Source organism: Salvelinus sp. IW2-2015, linkage group LG5 (genome assembly GCF_002910315.2).
Source record: "Salvelinus sp. IW2-2015 linkage group LG5, ASM291031v2, whole genome shotgun sequence".
In the NCBI taxonomy this organism is placed as follows: domain Eukaryota; kingdom Metazoa; phylum Chordata; class Actinopteri; order Salmoniformes; family Salmonidae; genus Salvelinus; species Salvelinus sp. IW2-2015.
In genome coordinates this window covers 33,028,821-33,047,333 of record NC_036844.1, presented here as the reverse complement: position 1 = coordinate 33,047,333, position 18,513 = coordinate 33,028,821, and the positions used below count along the sequence as shown (strand labels likewise).

General features: G+C 42.9%; 2 protein-coding genes across 2 annotated transcripts in view; both read right to left on the bottom strand.

Annotated features, from left to right (window-relative positions):
* Window positions 1-7,880, bottom strand: part of LOC111964366 (actin-binding protein WASF3-like) — a 27,905-nt gene extending 20,025 nt beyond the window's left edge. The window contains exon 1 of the mRNA XM_023988245.2: window positions 7,423-7,880. The gene's annotated coding sequence lies outside the window, so the exon portion shown is untranslated. The remainder of the gene's footprint in view (window positions 1-7,422) is intronic.
* Window positions 7,881-11,271: 3,391 nt separating this feature from the next.
* LOC111963730 (5-hydroxytryptamine receptor 2A-like) lies at window positions 11,272-16,162 on the bottom strand. Its single transcript, XM_070443473.1, has 3 exons — window positions 15,685-16,162; window positions 14,834-15,038; window positions 11,272-13,448 (listed from the first exon to the last, which is right to left on the bottom strand). Exons 1-3 carry the CDS (start codon window positions 15,971-15,973, stop codon window positions 12,557-12,559), a joined length of 1,386 nt encoding a protein of 461 aa, XP_070299574.1. The 5' UTR covers window positions 15,974-16,162; the 3' UTR covers window positions 11,272-12,556.
* Between the last annotated feature and the right edge of the window lie 2,351 nt (window positions 16,163-18,513).

Sequence of the window (18,513 nt, the reverse complement as noted above, 5' to 3'; positions counted from 1 at the left end):
TTCAGATCCCTTTACTTTTTCCCCATTTTGATACGTTACAGCCTTATACTAAAATAGATTAATAGTTATTTCCCCTCATCAATCTACATACAATGCCCCATAATGACAAAGCAAAACCAGTTTTTTWMAAATGTTTGCAAATGTATTAAAAATACAAAAACTTAAATATTACAATTACATAAGTATTCAGACCCTTTACACAGTACTTTGTTGAAGCACCWTTGGCAGSGATTACAGCCTCAAGACTTCTATTCGATATGATGCTACAYGCTTGGCACACCTGTATTTGGGAAGTTTCTCCCATTCTTCTCTGCAGATCCTTTCAAGCTCTGTCAGGTTGGATGGGGAGTGTTGCTGTACAGCTATTTTCAGGTCTCTCAAGAGATGTTCGATCGGATTCAATCCAGGCTCTGGCTGGACCACTCAAGGAAATTCAGAGACTTGTACCGAAGCCACTCCTGTGTTGTCTTGGCTGTGTGCTTAGGGTTGCTGTCCTGTTGGAAGATGAACCTTCGCCCCAGTCTGGGGTCCTGAGCACTTTGGAGCAGGTTACATCAAGGATCTCTCTGTACTTTGCTCAGTTCATCATTCCCTCGTCCTGACTAGTCTCCCAGTCCCTGCCGCTGAAAAACATCCCCACAGCATGATGTTGGCACCACCATGCTTCACAATAGGGATGGTGCAATGTTTCCTCCAGACGCGACACTTGGCATTCAGGCCAAAGAGTTAAATTTTGGTTTCATCAGACCAGAGAAACTTGTTTCTCATAGTCTGAGAGTCCTTTAGGTGCCTTTTGGCAAACTCCAAGCGTGCTGTCATGTGCCTTTTACTGAGGAGTGGTTTCCGTCTGGCCAGCCCACCATAAAGGCCTGATTGGAGATCTGTCTGCAGAGATGGTTGTCCTTCCGGAAGGTTCTCCCATCTCCACTGAGGAACTCTGGAGCTCTCTCAGAGTGACRATCGGGTTCTTGGTCACTTCCCTGACCAAGGCCCTTCTCCCKCGATTGCTCAGTTTGGCCAGCTCTAGGAAGAGTCTTGGTCSTTCCAAACTTCTTCCATTTYAGAATGATGGAGGCCACTGTGTTCTTGGGGACCTTCAATGCTGCAGAAAAAATGCTTTGGTACTCTTCCCCAGATCTCTGCCTCGACACAACCCTGTCTCGGCGCTCTACGGACAATTCCTTTGACCTGATGGCTTGGTTTGTGCTCTGACATGCACTGTCAACTGTGGGACCTTATATAGACAGGTGTGTGCCTTTCCAAATCATGACCAATCAATTGAATTTACCACAGGTGGACTCCAATCAAGTTGGATCAAGGATGCACCTGAGCTCAATTTCGAGTCTCATAGCAAAGGGTCTGAATACTTATGTAAGTCAGGTATTTCATTATTATTTTTTGAATGAACTGTATATCGGTTTCGTCCCATAATTCAATCGATAACCTAAATTCAATAAATAGGATGAATAAAGGGAATCTCATGCTTATCTGAACACGTGGCCATTCTCATGTCATTATTATCACAATGTTTAAATCAACATTTAAAGCATAGTTATTGGACAATTGTTCTTTTGGATGGCAATTTATGAGAATTCGGTGTGGAAAAAGTACACTTTCAATTTCCCCGCTGTAACACAGTATATCGGGAGATATATTAGTATCGTTAACCTCTCTGGGGTAAGGGGCAGTATTTTGACATCCGGATGAAAAGTGTGCCCAAAGTAAACTGCCTGTTACTCAGGCCCAGAAGCTAGGATATGCATATAATTGGTAGATTTGGATAGAAACACTTTACAGTTTCTAAAACTGTTAACATAATGTCTGCTAGAATAACAGAACTGATATGGCGGGCGAAWCCCCGAGGATAAACCATCCAGGGGCAAAAAAATTGAGATCATAGGATTTTCCAATAGATTTCTATGGGATTCCCTTATTATTAGGTACCTGGTTGCAGTTCCTATGGCTTCCACTAGATGTCAACAGTCTTTAGAAATTGTTCGATGTTTTTCTTTTGAGAAATTAAGAAGTAGTCCTCCAGGTGGACTCTACTGTTTTGGTGCGCGTGAACAGGACTCGCTCCACGTTGTTTTTATCCAGTATTAGAAACAGTTTATTCCGTCTTAAATTGTATCGATTATTTACGTTTTAGGGTACCTGAGGTTGGATTAGGAACATTGTTGGAAATGTTTGGACCAAGTTTACAGGTAACTTATTAGATACTTTGTAGGCATGTTGGGTGAGTTGAAACCGGTGTATTTCTGAATCAAACGCTCCAAATAAATTGACATTTTTGGGACATAAAGAAGGACATTATCGAAGAAAAGGACCATTTGTGATGTTTCTGGGACATTTTGGAGTGCCAAAGGAAGAAGATCTTCAAAGGTAAGGCATTAATTATATCGCTATTTCTGACTTTTGTGGCGCACCTGCCTGGTTGAAATATKTTTTTCATGGTTTTGTATGCGGGGCGCTGTCCTCAGATAATCGCATGGTTTGCTTTCGCCGTAAAGCCTTTTTGAAATCTGACACAGCAGCTGGATTAACAAGGAGTTAAGCTTTATTTTGATGTATAACATATATCTTTTCAAGAATGTTAAATATTTGAATTGAGTATTTTTGAATTTCGCGCTCTGCAATTTCACAGGATGTTGGCCAGGTGGGACGTTACCGTCTCACGTACCCTAGAGAGGTTTTAAGTTACCGATATATCGGTATCGTTAAGTTTTGTCCCCCCAAAAAACATATCGGTCGGGCTCTAAATAAGACTAACATACAGTAATCTTACAAAGCTTGATTGTGAGATAGTACTACTGTAATCTAAATATATACAGTATATACTCTATATAGAAATAYGGCTATTCTGTTCAATATCAATGGAAGACAAAGACCATTATTACTTTTCCTACATCAGCATATCATCTTGAAATGTCAGGATTTGGAAAACTAAATGCATAGAAACAGTAAATGACTTGGTAACAGGAAATACATGTATTTCCATGACAGAATTAAAAAGTAATTTTGGACTGACCAATGTAAATAAATTCAAATACATGCAACTTAAAAGTTACAGATCACAGAATTTTGGCAACCTTGAGGGAATTTTATTTGAGTCAAAAGATGATGATCCTATGATTGGGAAGATATACAAAACCTTCTTGAGAGTCTATCAAAGTGACAATCTCTTAGAAAAAAACMAACTATTGGAATAATGACTGAAAAAGAACTGATGTTGGCACAAGATGGAGGGAAAGTTGGAGCATAACTAACAAAATTACATTTAATGAAAATGTACTCTTAATCCAGTATAAACTTATGTATAGCCTTTATTATACAAGAGACAAAATTCACAAATTCTACAGGTCATGTGTAAAATGCATAATGACTCAATAATCCATGCTTTCTGGGAACTCTATAAAGTTCGGAAATTGTGGGCGGAGCTAGAAAGTTGTCTGTCAGAAGTATTACAATGTAAACGTACATTTAATCCGTCTGTCTGCATATTTCAAGACATGTCATATGGGGGTGTGGTGAGATACCCAATGGGCTGGACGATTCTCTTCTCATCACTCATCTTGAAAAAATGTATACTAAAAACATGGAAATCAATTAATCCCCCATCATTAACACAATGGAAAAATCGATTGATTTATTATTGAAATATTGAAATTGCGTGAGCTACGGAGAGAAACAAAATGGTGAAGTTTCAGGCCATGTGGCAGAGAGTGATGAGGGAGCTGGAGATGGAGGTGTGTGCTAGTGGGTCTTGGCAGGTGTGATGTTGTTGATGTTTGTATGGATGTTGTCGTTTGTATGTGTATGTTTGTATTGTTTATAAAAGAAAAGAAAGAAACAAATGTCAGGTTTTAAGTAAATGTATCAAATTTTAAAGAAATGGGACAAGATGTTCCGAGGCTACAGAGTCCTTTTTGCAGCTGTCAGAATTCCAATGAATTGGCACAGCGAAATACCTAAACATGTGTAAACAACCTCAAGGGGAACCTCTAGATGGGAAGCTGGGGCAGTGCACGTGACTGTACATCCTCACACTGAGAAAGGCCCATGATACTCTGGAGGATGGGAGCTGGCCTTGTAACATGTCTGCTCTGCAGCTCCTAGGTTGCAACCCCTCTCTGCTCTACGCCACACTGTGCGAACCTTGAGTTCAAAACCATGAGCAGCTGAAGAGTCGAAAGTGCAGTTTATTTTTGAGAATGCATTCTTGAGTGGTGAAAGCTTTCAGCTTCAGAAGGATTCAGACAGGATCAAAAAACATTTCATACTTCACTATTATGGAGAAAACTAATATCAGARACTCACAGCTGCAACTTGTGAGAGGATTAACTTGATTTGAAGCCTACTTTGTAATTAGGCCTTCCACTTAGAGCAAGCTAACAGGAATCCTGCCACTCACTGTTTTGACCTCAACAATGAGCATGCTAAGTGGCAGCTGAGTAAACAAATCCAAAGCTTACAGTCTCTGCAGCGATAGTTATCTTTCTGTATCCTTAAGAAGAAAGATACATCTACTATCTTGGTGAACGATCCCGGTAATCATTTATACATGACTCCTAGTGCTGAGATCACTGAGACCTCACCTCTTAAATATTATGCTTATTTATGTCCTGACACACTACAGCTTATTGTTAAAATATGAATGAGTAAACTTTGTTCTCCTTTGATAGTTCTTCATGAATGATTACTTTCACACCAAACACTGCCGTCCTCTCGAGAATCTATTGGCTCCTGTTGCTGGCATCTTCTAACCCCTACAGTCTCATATTTTGCCATCCTCTCCATTGCTTACACTGTCTCTTTGTTGTTGGAGTTTCTCGCTATTCAAACTAAGAGAGGCTCTTAGCATCTAGCTAAATGCTACCATTGATTTTAAAAAGTCAAGTTGGGTGACTTCTCTCTCATCTCTAATTCTTATCTCCTCTACTGGAGTCTGTGTATAGCATGCCTCCACAGCCCGGACTTAACAGTCGCGGGAACAAAACTGATTAATGAGTGGAAACCATAGCAACGCTTCCACCGTGCTGTTAGCATGACACTGACTCCAGGCTCCCTTTGACATAATCTACAGTATGTTCAGAACAAGATAGGAGAAATCAATGATCTACTGCATTCCTCCCATCACAGACCTAGCAGTTCAATCAGAGCCACCATATAGTGAGTGAATCTATTAAAACAAGGTAAGAGCAATGAGCAGTATGCAAAGATCAGCACAGTTATGAGTAAAATATACAATCACAGCACCCCACATAAAAGGTTCCTCCTGCTCCTATAAAAGGACACCTGAAAAAACTGTATGAAGACTAATGAAGTCATGGCACCTGCTGAAAACTGCCGAAGTCATGACTCCATCACCTTCCACTGTCACGCCCTGATCTGTTTCACCTGTCTTTGTGATTGTCTCCACCCCCCTCCAGGTGTCACCCATCACCCCCATTATCCACTGTGTATTCATACCTGTGTTGTCTGTTGCCAGTTAGTTTTGTTTCGTCAAGCCTACCAGCAGTTTTCCTTCTGTTCCGGTCTCTCGATTGTACTTGTTTTCTAGTTTTCCCAGGTTTTAACCTTTTCTGCCTACCCTGACCCTGCCTGCCGTCCTGTACCTTTGCCRCACCTATCTGGATTACTGACCTCTGCCTACCCTGACGCTGAGCCTGCCTGCCGTCCTGTACCTTTGCCTCACCTATCTGGATTACTGACCTCTGCCTACCCTGACGCTGAGCCTGCCTGCCGTCCTGTACCTTTGCCTCACCTATCTGGATTACTGACCTCTGCCTATCCTTGACCTGTCTTTTGTCTGCCCCTGTTGGATTAATAAACTGTTGTTACTTCGACATTGTCTGCATCTGGGTCTTACCTGAAATGTGATATCCTCTGTTGCTTTACAAGTAACAGTTTGCAAACTTTCTCCTTAGCAATTAAGACTACATTTTATGGTCTACCCTTTGTAACCCCTAAATGAATCAGATTGTCAAGGTACCATTCGGCTGACAAATCAACCATGCAAAGTCATACTCTACCAAGGCGAACCTGAATGTGTTCCATATCAGCTTTGAGGACATACTTTCTTTCCTACAAGCTGTTCCGGCACTTGGTGGCAGAAAGGTGCCTCTTATTAAGAAATGGTTGAAATATGCAGAAATATCAGGGTGACATTCAAGACTGCTGAACAATTTAACAAATGGCCACCCGGATATTTACATTGACCCCCCCCCCCCCCATTTATTTTTACACTGCTGCTACTCACTGTTTATTATCTATGCATAGTCACTTTACCCTTACCTACATGTACAAATTACCTTGACTAACCTGTACCCCAGCACATTCACTCGGTACCGGTACCCCCTGTATATAGCCTCGTTATTGTTATTTTATTGTGTTACTTTTTAATATTTTTTACTTTAGTTTATTTGGTAAATATTTTCTTAAATCTTTCTTGATTTGCATTGTTGGTTAAGGGCTTGTAAGTAAGCTTCTCACGGTGAGGTCTACACCTGTTGTATTCCGTGCATGTGACAAAGTTTGATTTGATTTGAAGACTAGTGATACTGCTGTTAATGCTGTTGTCTTGGTAAAAGGCAAGCATGCACCTGGACTTCTCATCTCGTAGGATATACGGTATGCTTTACAAACATGTACATTAGGTAACACTTAGTTAACACCTGTGTAATAACACTGTAATTACTGTAGTATTGAAATGTTACACAGTAGCCTAGTTTAGTAGGCCTAATGTATTCGTAACTGCTTAGTAATAGATCGATGTGCAGACATGTGGCTTTAAATCTGTTGCATCATGCAGGCACAGATTGCTTTTCCAAAAATATCCATGGCTTAATTAGTAGTCATCTTTGATTGGACATGACTGATTAGAAGAAAAATAATGACGTTAGTGAGTTCATGCAGTTGGACTGATGATTACGTCATCATACCTCTGACCGTTGCTGCTTCTGCACGTGCATGTGATTTGTAAAGACAAGGGAACAGGTGCTCGCCACTACAACCATTGGGATACAGCAGCGGATAACCAGTCAGTGTTCAAGTACAGCTGGAAATCTAATAAACGTGAACGTGAAGAGGAAAACCAATATATTGATTGGTTAGAATTGACCAGGATGAATAGGATAGGGTGGGTTGATTGCATTTGGAGTGATGAGAGCGTCAACCTATGACACTACGGAGGCACCATATCTGTCACACGAAAATATGTTTTATGTTCCCCATGATATAATGTCTTCTATTGTAAGATGATAATAAATAGAACCGCAGTCACCTCCACCCCCTCTATTCTGGATTAGTATTTTTCCACACAATTTTTTAAAATAGAATTTGAAATACTTATTGTGCAATATATAATAATGTAGTCTATTCTAGTGATCTAAAAATGGTAAAATGGTACATAAATCTACTTACCACTGATTGTTTTTCTTAACCTTGTTTTACCTCCACTCTTTGGCTGTATTATTTGGCAGCTATTAAGACATCACGCATGGAATAGATCGAAGGCATTGCTGCGCGCTACCATCATTATCGATGCATTGTCGACGTGAAGGGAATGGAGGACGATGCTGAAATCTGGATTCCCTATGGCTGCATGTGTGTTTCCTTGGCAGCGTCGGCTTTCCTCGACGAACACTCTGCGGCAACGAAACCACTGCGCATGCGTGTATGGGCTAACACGGACCACCACCCAGAGTTTCAAAGATGCCCAGAACCCGCAGAACAAAAAAACAAACAATTTAGGACACTAAAATTACATCCCCAAAAAATAGACGCATGAATAGAATGACCTAGCTGTGACAATGTGGCTCCATCCAATATGCATAGGCCAGTCTATGTAATAATCGCATGTTTCCATGCATCAGGGCGAGGGGCAGTACTGTGCATAGAGCGCTATGCTGTGGAATCTGTGGGAAAGGGGAGCGGAATACAAGGAGCTCTCATTGTTGGGGGTGAGAACTCTGTGCGTGTGTCCGTGTGCGAGCGCGTGTGTGTAGGAGGCACACGATTCAAGCCTTTTAAAGTGGAAAGAAGTCTCCCCATTCCTAGCTTGGTGCAGAATGATCTAGAAGCTTGGATGCACATTCAAAGTATTTCTCTATCACTCACTCTACATCTCATACACTAATGACAATTCAAAGGGTGAAAAGTCACAAATAAACTCAGCAAAAAAAGAAATGACCTCTCACTGTCAACTGCGTTTATTTTCAGCAAACTTAACATGTGTAAATATTTGTATGAACATAACAAGATTCAACAACTGAGACAAACTGAACCAGTTCCACAGACATGTGACAAACAGAAATGGAATAATGTGTCCCTGAACAAAGGGGGGGTCAAAATCAAAAGTAACAGTCAGTATCTGGTGTGGCCACCAGATGCATTAAGTACTGCAGTGCATCTCCTCCTCATGGACTGCACCAGATTTGCCCGTTTTTGCTGTGAGGTGTTACCCCACTCTTCCACCAAGGCACCTGCAAGTTCCCAGACATTTCTGGGGGGAATGGCCCTAGCCCTCACCCGCCGATCCAACAGGTCCCAGACGTGCGCAATGGGATTGAGATCCGGGCTCTTCGCTGGCCATGGCAGAACACTGACATTCCTGTCTTGCAGGAAATCACGCACAGAACGAGAACGAGCAGTATGTCATGCTGGAGGGTCATGACAGGATGAGCCTGCAGGAAGGGTACCACATGAGGGAGGAGGATGTCTTCCCAGTAACGCACAGCGTTGAGATTGCCTGCAATGACAACAAGCTCAGTCTGATGATGCTGTGACACACCGCCCCAGACCATGATGGACCCTCCACCTCCAAATCGATCCCACTCCAGAGTACAGGCCTCGGTGTAACACTCATTCCTTCGACGATAAACGCGAATCCGACCATCACCCCTGGTGAGACAAAACTGCGACTCGTCAGTGAAGAGCACATTTTGCCAGCCCTGTCTAGTCCAGCGACGGTGGGTTTGTGCCCATAGGCGACATTGTTTCCGGTGATGTCTGGTGAGAACCTGCCTTACAACAGGCCTACAAGTCCTCAGTCCAGCCTCTCTCAGCCTATTGCGGACAGTCTGAGCACTGATGGAGGGATTGTGCGTTCCTGGTGTACCTCGGGAAGTTGTTGTTGCCATCCTGTACCTGTCCTGCAGGTGTGATGTTCAGATGTATCGATCCTGTGCAGGTGTTGTTACACAAGGTCTGCCACTGCGAGGACGATCAGCTGTCCATCCTGTCTTCCTGTAGCGCTGTCTTAGGCATCTCACAGTACGGACATTGCCATTTATTGCCCTGGCCATATCTGCAGTCCTCATGCCTCCTTGCAGCATGCCTAAGGCACGTCCACGCAGATGAGCAGGGACCCTGGGCATCTTTCTTTTGGTGTTTTTCAGAGTCAGTAGAAAGGCCTCTTTAGTGTCCTAAGTTTTCATAACTGTGACCTTAATTGCCTACCATCTGTAAGCTGTTAGTGTCTTAATGCCCGTTCCACAGGTGCATGTTCCTTAATTGTTTATGGTTCATTGAACAAGCATGGGAAACATTGTTTAAAACCTTTACAATGAAGATCTGTGAAGTTATTTGGATTTTTACAAATTATCTTTGAAAGACAGGGTGCTGAAAAAGGGACGTTTCTTTTTTTTGCTGAGTTTAGTACAAATATACACTGATTGTACAAAACATTAAGAACACCTGCTCTTTCCATGACCTAGACCGACCAGGTGAATCCAGGTGAAAGCTATGATCCTGCTCTTTCCATGACCTAGACCGACCAGGTGAAAGCTATGATCCTTATTGATGTCACTTGTTAAATCCACTTTAATCAGTGTAGATGAAGGGGAGGAGACAGGTTAAAGAAAGATGTTTAAGTCTTGAGACAATGGATTGTGTATGTGTGCCATTCAAAGGGTGAATGGGCAAGACAAAATATTTAAGTGCGTTTGAACAGGGTATGGTAGTAGGTGGTAGTAAGTGCCAGGCGCACTGGTTTGTGTCAAGAACTACAACATGGCTGGGTTTTTCACGATGAACAGTTTCCTGCGTGTATCAAGAATGGTCCAACACCCAAAGGACATCCAGCCAACTTGACACAACTGTGGGAGGCATTGGAGTCAACATGGGCCGGCATCCCTGTTCAACGCATTTGACAATTTGTATAATCCATGCCCCGAGACGAATTGAGGTTGTTCTGGGCAGAAGGGGTGTGGCGGGAGACTTGATGCTGTAATCGCTGCCAAAGGTGCTTCAAAAAAGTACTGAGTAAAGGGTCTGAATACTTATGTAAATGTGATATTTAAGTAGCTTTTTTGTTGTAAAAATGTAAAAAAAAAACTGTTTTTGCTTTGTCATTATGAGGTATTGTGTGTAGATTGATTAGGGGTGGGGGGAACAATTTCATAAATTTTAGAATACGGCTGTAACGTAACAAAATGTGGAAAACCTGAATGGGTCTGAATAGTTTCTGAATGCACTGTAGGTAAAAAAGGGAATGTCAGCTCACTGTTTTACTCCTCTCAGACTTGATATTTTAATAAAGCTTTGGTGATTAAGATTTATTTCCAAACAGTCTCACGAGCCAAACACTTTATCAACGGTCTTGACTAGTCTACTTGATTACATTGGGCAGGACAAAAATAAAACAGACATTGAGAGGAGGGGAGGCTATGCTTGGTTTTCAATCAAATAAAACGAAATGGGGAAAAACATGATTGTTTTATGTTTCTAAATAGGAAGTATACAGGCACCAACTCACATCTTGTTCAATGCACATAATGGGCAGGGTGCGTCACGGCTGGAAAGGCTTGCGTTTCCGCTGTCAAAATTCATGCCATAACCAACTGCTTTACTGCTAAAATCAGCTTTTGGTTGGTCTTAAATATCCCTACCAGCGCTGTCGGAAATTAGCACTTAAAGATCATGTTTTTAAGGACACGGCTCAAATATTTCCACCCCTCCCATCTGAGCCCAAGCGTGGTGATGTTAGACAGGTAAATTGCCAAACCTGGCGTTAGGGCTGGAAAATGCCAGTGCACAAGTTTTCACATGACGAAATTGCAAACTAACATGCGTTTGACACTAGCGCCGCCTTAACGCCAGCCGAAAYTAGAAACCCTATACGTTAGAACTGAAGAAGAAAAACACACAAAAAAAGCACCAAAATTACATTTTGCATTTACTTATCAATTTCGAGATTTTTTGGTATTTTGGTCCAATGAATTAAAAAGTAAAACAAGTTGATGAAAATGCATATTTATTACTTTTGTTAGTTTATCATACCACTACCATCATCAAAATGTAATGAATTGTAACCCCTTAAATGGACATACATCCATGATTTCAAAGCTCACTACATTGAATCACATATAATTTAAAAGCCCATTTCAATGTTACAAACTGGCCGATATGTAGTAACTTACCTTGAAGATATGATGATTGAGTCTAAATAGGTGTATGACGTTGGGTTGTCTAAATTCATAGGGGTTGTCTTTAACTGCCACTTCCTGAAAGTCAGACTCCTCTCACACGCCAACACATTGTTCTCAGCCTCAGAAGCATCTGCATTCACTAAATGTTCAGTGGTTATCCTTAGACCAGGGTTTCCAAAACTCACTTTGCATAATAGGCAAATATGTGCATATTTAATGAGATATTTAACCTCATTTGTATATTTTAATACAATATTTCAGAGGGGGAAAAAAWATATAAAAAATAAACTAGTAAAAGTTGACTGTGATATATGATTTAAGAAGAAGAAAAAATACTCATAGAGTGTGGTTCCTGGCCTCACTCTGTCAGAAATATTAACCAGTCTTGAGGTAATGGGGAGTGAAACATCTCCTTGTCCATGAAGACATCTGTTTCCCATTCAAGTGCAATACTATTATCTTTGACTTGAATCTATCATACAGACAGAACAAAAACTTCTAGTAAGAAATTACATTTTTATGTATTGTACAGTATATTCCCATTAGGTGGCACTGTGGCTCCAGGATTACAGAGAGATACAGCAAGTGGTTTCCCTGTAAATTATCCTCAAAGCCCTGTTGTGAGAGATGCAAACGCCTTTTGATTTACTAGTAGTGCAGTTAATGGACATTTCATTACAATAACCACACTGACTACACACATATTACTCACTAGCTGTAATTAATGTCTGACACATACATTATCAATTGTGCAGACTTAACACTATTTCATATATCATTGAGTCATGTTTACAGGTCCAGCAAACAGGGAGACATTGAGTGTAACTCCTGTGTATGAACAGGAAGTGGAGCTGGAGAATCCAGTACATCTCCTGTGTTTGAACAGGAAGTGGAGCTGGAGAATCCAGTACATCTCCTGTGTTTGAACAGGAAGTGGAGATTGAGAATCCAGTACATCTCCTGTGTTTGAACAGGAAGTGGAGATTGAGAATCCAGTACATCTCCTGTGTTTGAACATGAAGATGAGCTGGAGAATCCAGGCAGTGACATGAAGCAACAGCTGTGTCACCACAATGTTTTGTATGTAGAGAGCCTGAAAGGGAAAGACAGTAGGCCAGCCAGCCAGTTCAGACACAGCTGACTTCCTCAGCGGTGGTGGGACAGACACTGGCCAACTTTTCAAGCATCCCAGACCCTGTACCCTCTCTCTCCAACCCCATTCTTCCTTTCATTTCCACTTTATGCCCATTGTGGCTGTTACAGCTACAGTCGTTGGCATCTTTACTGCATAGAATAGGCGTGACTGTATTAACAGAAATACTCTTGGTGCTCTTGGCTGGCGGGCTGTGGTAGATACACTGTAGGTAGCGGTGGAAGGCCTGTCTGTAGGTCCTGTTGAATAGAGTGTAGACCAGTGGGTTGACACCAGAGGAGACATATCCCACCCAAACAAAGACCTTTAGGAGCACTGCCAACACGGGCTTATTGCACAGGCTTATTATCGAGTCCTCACACAAGACGCTCAGCACGTTGGTGATGAAGAATGGACACCACATAATCAGGAAGAGGAAAAACACCACACCCAGGACCATGGAGGCTCTCCTCTCATTTTTGATTGATTGAGCCATGCCAGCTCCCCCTGGCTCCTGTCTCCCTGCTGGAGAGATGGGTTGAAGGGAGGCTTGAGAGACGGAAACGTCGGAGGAACCAACAGCTGGCAAGGCCTCAGGGGCAGGGTCCTGTTTGAGGAGACGGAGACTGTCCCCTGCAGGGGACCTTGGGGTGATCCTGAGTAGGGCCGGACGGTTGATTGAAGCCTGGCCTCCATGCAGGAAGTCAGAAGCTTGGTGCTGCAGAACACGTACAGTCAAACAGTAGCTGACCACCATGACGACCAGAGGGACGAAGAAGGCTACGAAGGAGCCCACCAGGACGAAGCTGTGCTCGTTCAGTACACAGGTCCCGTTGGCAAACACCTTCCCCTCGTCATACAGGCCAATCACAGGGATGGGTGTGAGACTTCACTGTCAGAGAGAGAAGAGAGAGAGAGATGGGACATGGAGATCACTGTCAAGAGAGAGAGAGAGATGACATGGAGATCACTGTCAGAGAGAGAGAGAGAGAGAGATGGACATGAGAGATCACTGTCAGAGAGAGAGAAGAGGAGAGGTGGACATGGAGATCACTGTCAGAGAGAGAGAGAGAAGAGAGAGATGGACATGGAGATCACTGTCAGAGAGAGAGAGAGAGAGAGATGGACATGGAGATCACTGTCAGAGAGAGAGAGAGAGAGGAGAGAGAGAGAGAGAGAGAGAGAGAGAGAGAGAGATGGACATGGAGATCACTGTCAAAGAAGAGAGACAGATGGACATGGAGATCACTGTCAGAGAGAGAGAGAAGAGAGGCATGGAGATACTTTCAGAGAGAGAGAGGGAGATGGACATGAATCACTATCAAAGAGAGAGAGACAGATGGACATGGAGATCACTGTCAAAGAGAGAGAGAGAGAGATGGACATGGAGATCACTATCAAAGAGAGAGACAGGATGACATGGAGATCACTGTCAGAGAAGAGAGAGACAGATGGACATGGAGATCACTTCAGAGAGAGAGAGACAGATGGACATGGAGATCACTGTCAAAAGAGAGAGACAGATGGACATGGAGATCCACTGTCAAAAGAGAGAGAGAGAGAGAAGAGAGATGGACATGGAGATCACTGTCAAAGAGAGAAAGACAGATGGACATGGAGATCACTGTCAGAGAGAGAGAGACAGATGGACATGGAGATCACTGTCAGAGAGAGAGAGACAGATGGACATGGAGATCACTGTCAAAGAGAGAGAGACAGATGGACATGGAGATCACAGGACAATTAATATCACTTATTATTGTCATATTTAAACCAATGCACAAACATGGCTACATCTATCTCAAAAACACTATATTATTAGATTAGAAGAGGGAATCATAATGATTAAACAACCAGCAGGTGGTTTCAAGGAAGCACATGAGGGCAGAGAATGTGGATTGAGGTTTTTAGATGAAGTCAACAAGTTAACAGGTTGACTGGCTGTCCGATTTCTGTGAAACCAAAAAAGCCTTGAGCCATGAGACCATAATGGCTTGTCCTGTCGTCCCTGTTTAGAGCATCTCTCAGCGTGAAGATGTCAGAGAGCCCCAGGAGAGGTCAGAGAAAAAGGGTCCGTTTGGCTTTCTGACAGACTGTAGAAAAAAAGCACGATGTTTTTTTCTTCAAAAAGGCAAAACAGAAAGAATGTCACATAGTAACTCACTATCTCTCCAGACACACAGACAACACAGTAGGAGGAAATGATTTAGCTAGATCTCTTGTTCAATCGTTTTCCCCCCTCCTGATTTACAACAACTACGTCAGCATGAACTCACCTATGGAGATGGTCCAGACGAGGGCGATCTTAGCCTTGGCCTTGGAGAGGGTGTTGGAGCGGCTATGTTGGATGGGGTTACAGATGCCCACATAGCGGTCCAGTGAGATGGCACACAGGTGCATGATGGATGCTGTGGAGAACAGCACGTCTAGGTAGATCCAGACGGGACAGAGGGGTCTGGGGAAGGGCCACACGTAGTCTGAGGGATGGACAGACACAGTTCACTAACAATTACTGATATTTCATTTTCAAATCTGCACACCTGCTTTGTGACCATGCAAACAAATCCAAGGTCATTTTTCAGTCTCATATATCATCAAATAGACTGCTATGATGTAACTAGAAAAATCATGTAATGATGTAACCGATCAAAGTCTTTAATCCTTAATGACATGAAAATAATGAACGTTTATGAGGGCAGAGTTTATCTGGACAAACCCATTTGATCTAAAATAAACAAACTCTTCAATGCCACTCAAAGTAATGGGGCTTACTAAGATAAGGGAATTGTGTGGGAACGGGGTAATCTCACATCAGAATGTCTTTCTGTCTACTCAGATGATCTTCATTTGGTCGTGGTAAACATGAACTGTTCCTTTATCCTCGTCTAAGGGTCTTGACCAATTGTACCAATTAACATAGACATAAAAGCCTGATTTGTTTGCTCCGATAGACATGCCATAACATGTTAACCAGGATCTTTTACCTCYCCGTCTTCCTCATCCACTTGAACATCACCTCACAGTAAAGCCTCGTATCCCTAGCTGCTTTCAATAGATCCTTATTCAGAGGGTAAACAAACACTGCTTTGCTAAAAGAGCTCAACCTACCATCTACCTACCTACCATAGAGAATGTTGATCAGTGAGACCGGCATGACGAGAAACCCCACGAGCATGTCTGCCACAGCCAGGGAGCGCAGGAAGAAGCTGGTGGCATTCTGCAGCTTCCTCTCCAGAGACACAGCTAGGATGAGCAGGATGTTGCCCACCACAGTGAAGAAGATGACCATTAAGATGAGCAGAGCAGGCCAGTTCTTCTCCTTGTCAGGTGTCTCCGGTCTGGAGTCAGACTGATTCCACTCCACGGGGAAGCTCAGATTAAAGAAAACCGTAGTGCTCTCTGGCATAGTCATCCTGTCACTGAGAGAGGCTATAGGCTAGACCCTCCAAGCAGGGCTGCTGCTGTGCTCAGCCATCCATCACCTGTGTTCCAAAGCAGCACTATGGTGCTCAACAAACATTGAACTTCCTGCGATGCCAATGATAGACAGAAGGTTTCGTTTTTCATACCCGTGGAGCACTCGGATGTTATTTGTGATGATATTTATTTATTTTATCTGCAAAATAAACCGAAACAGTTCTGAGTTAGTCACATTTCTGTAAACACATTTCCACTGTAGACAGAGAACTTAGCTTGTGTATTAACAGACCATTACAGCCACATCAACCTCTGCTTCAATGTATGTCACATCTGTCTGTGATTCTCAGCAACCAATTGTTTGGTTATTCAACTGTAAATTGAACAGTAATGCATTTCAGCGATACACTCTCCTTATCATAACCACAAAACTAAGGACCTATTGCGGGATTGTTTTTGTTGTCATAGGAGACTTTGCATAACAAATATTTGTACTGTATGTGCAAATGTTATTTTTCCATTGTTTACTCCCCCCCTAAACAGTTAGGCTATTTTATTTTTTCAAATGACGTACTACTAGACTTGACATTATATTCGCATGTGCACATCATACAGAGTATACATTTAGAGCAGATGGCAGTAGGCGTGATTCCCTAATTGCTCTGGTTAAAGTCCGCTATTCCTGCCAGATGGTCTGGATGCTCTGGGCTCTCTGCTGGTGCCAAAGAGGATGTGCAGTGTGTGATCACGGGACATGGATCCGGTTCTGATCCACGGAGTCGAGGAACAGCTGGACCGCTGCCAGAAAGCATGCAGCATCAATAAGATCCGCAGTGACTGTAAGTCTTGAACTGCACTGTTGGTTAACGGCTTGTAAGTAAGCGTTTCACTGTAAAGTCTAGACTTGTATTCGGCGCATGTGACAAAAAGTTGATTTGATTAAATTAGCAAAGAAATTATACAGACTTGATACAGCGCTTGGCTATTGAAGAAGACCCCAGATGGCATTGCATGCTATACTTCTGTAAGAACGGCCAACTGCTGATGTGTATCACATTGGTCTCTGTGCCACATCAGGAGTCTGGGTAATATGCTGTATCTTTGACAGTCAGACTAGAAGTCACTACCACCGTAAGAACATAAAAATGTCATACCATGCCGTGCTATAATTCCAAACGATGTCAATGTATTATCCTTCAAAGGGACTAAAGGCTAGAGAGAAAGACAAATTAGAAATAGACGGAGTTAATTTTAGTCCTTGGATGTCTTCATTCCTTCCAAACATTGAGGCGATTCAATCGTCTGAAAGATTTGTTTTTGTCACGTTTAATTTGCTCACCAAACACCAAGCTACACGAATTTACCACAAATTTACCCCTGGGGGAGTGGTGGAAAGTTTAATGTTTTAAAACGCATCCCAGCACTGACAATGTCTGTAGCAGTGGAGGCTGGTGGGAGAAGCTACAGGAGGACGGGCTCATTGTAATGGCTGAAATTGAATAATTGGAACGGAGTTAAACATGTTGTTTCCATATGTTTGATGTGTTTGTTACCGTTCCATGTCATTCCAGCCATTACAATGAGCTTGTCCTTGTATAGTTCCACCCACCAGCCTCCAATTGTCTGTAGGAAAACAAAAAAATCCATGATGTAGAACAGGGCTCTCCAACCCTGTTCCTGGAGAGCTACCCTCCTGTAGATTTTAACTCCAACCTTGCTCCTGGAGAGCTACCCTCCTGTAGGTTTTAACTGCAACCCTGTTCCTGGAGAGCTACCGTCCTGTAGGTTTTAACTCCAACCCTGTTCCTGGAGAGCTACCTCCTGTAGGTTAACTCCAACCCTGTTCCTGGAGAGCTACCGTCCTGGAATATACACTACATGACCAAGTGTATGTGGACACCAGCTTAAACATCTCATTCTAAAYTCATGGGTATTAATATGGAGTTGGTCCCACCTTTGCTGCTATAACAGCCTCCACTCTTCTGGGAAGGCTTTCCACTAGATGTTGGAACTTGCTTCCATTCAGCTACAAGGTCGGGCACTGATGTTGGGCGATTAGGCCTGGCTCGCAGTCGGCGTTCCAATTCATCCCAAAGGTGTTAGATGGGGGTTGAGGTCAGGCCTCTGTGCAGGCCAGTCACGTTCGTCCACACCAATCTCGACAAACCAGTGCTATATGGACCTCACTTTGTGCATGGGGGCATTGTCATGCTGAAACAGGAAAGGGCCTTCCCCAAACTGTTGCCACAAAGTTGGAAGCACAGAATCCTCTAGAATGTCATTGTATGCCGTTGCGTTAAGATTTCCTTCACTGGAACTAAGGGGCCTAGCCCGAACCATGAAAAACAGCCCCAGAACATTATTCCTTCTCCACCAAACTTTACAGTTGGCACTATGCATTGGGGCAGGTAGCGTTCTCCAGGCATCCGCTAAACCAAGATTTGTCAGTCAGACTGTCAGATGGTGAAGCGTGATTCATCACTCCAGAGAACGCATTTCCACTGCTCCAAAGTCCAATGGTGACGAGCTTTACAC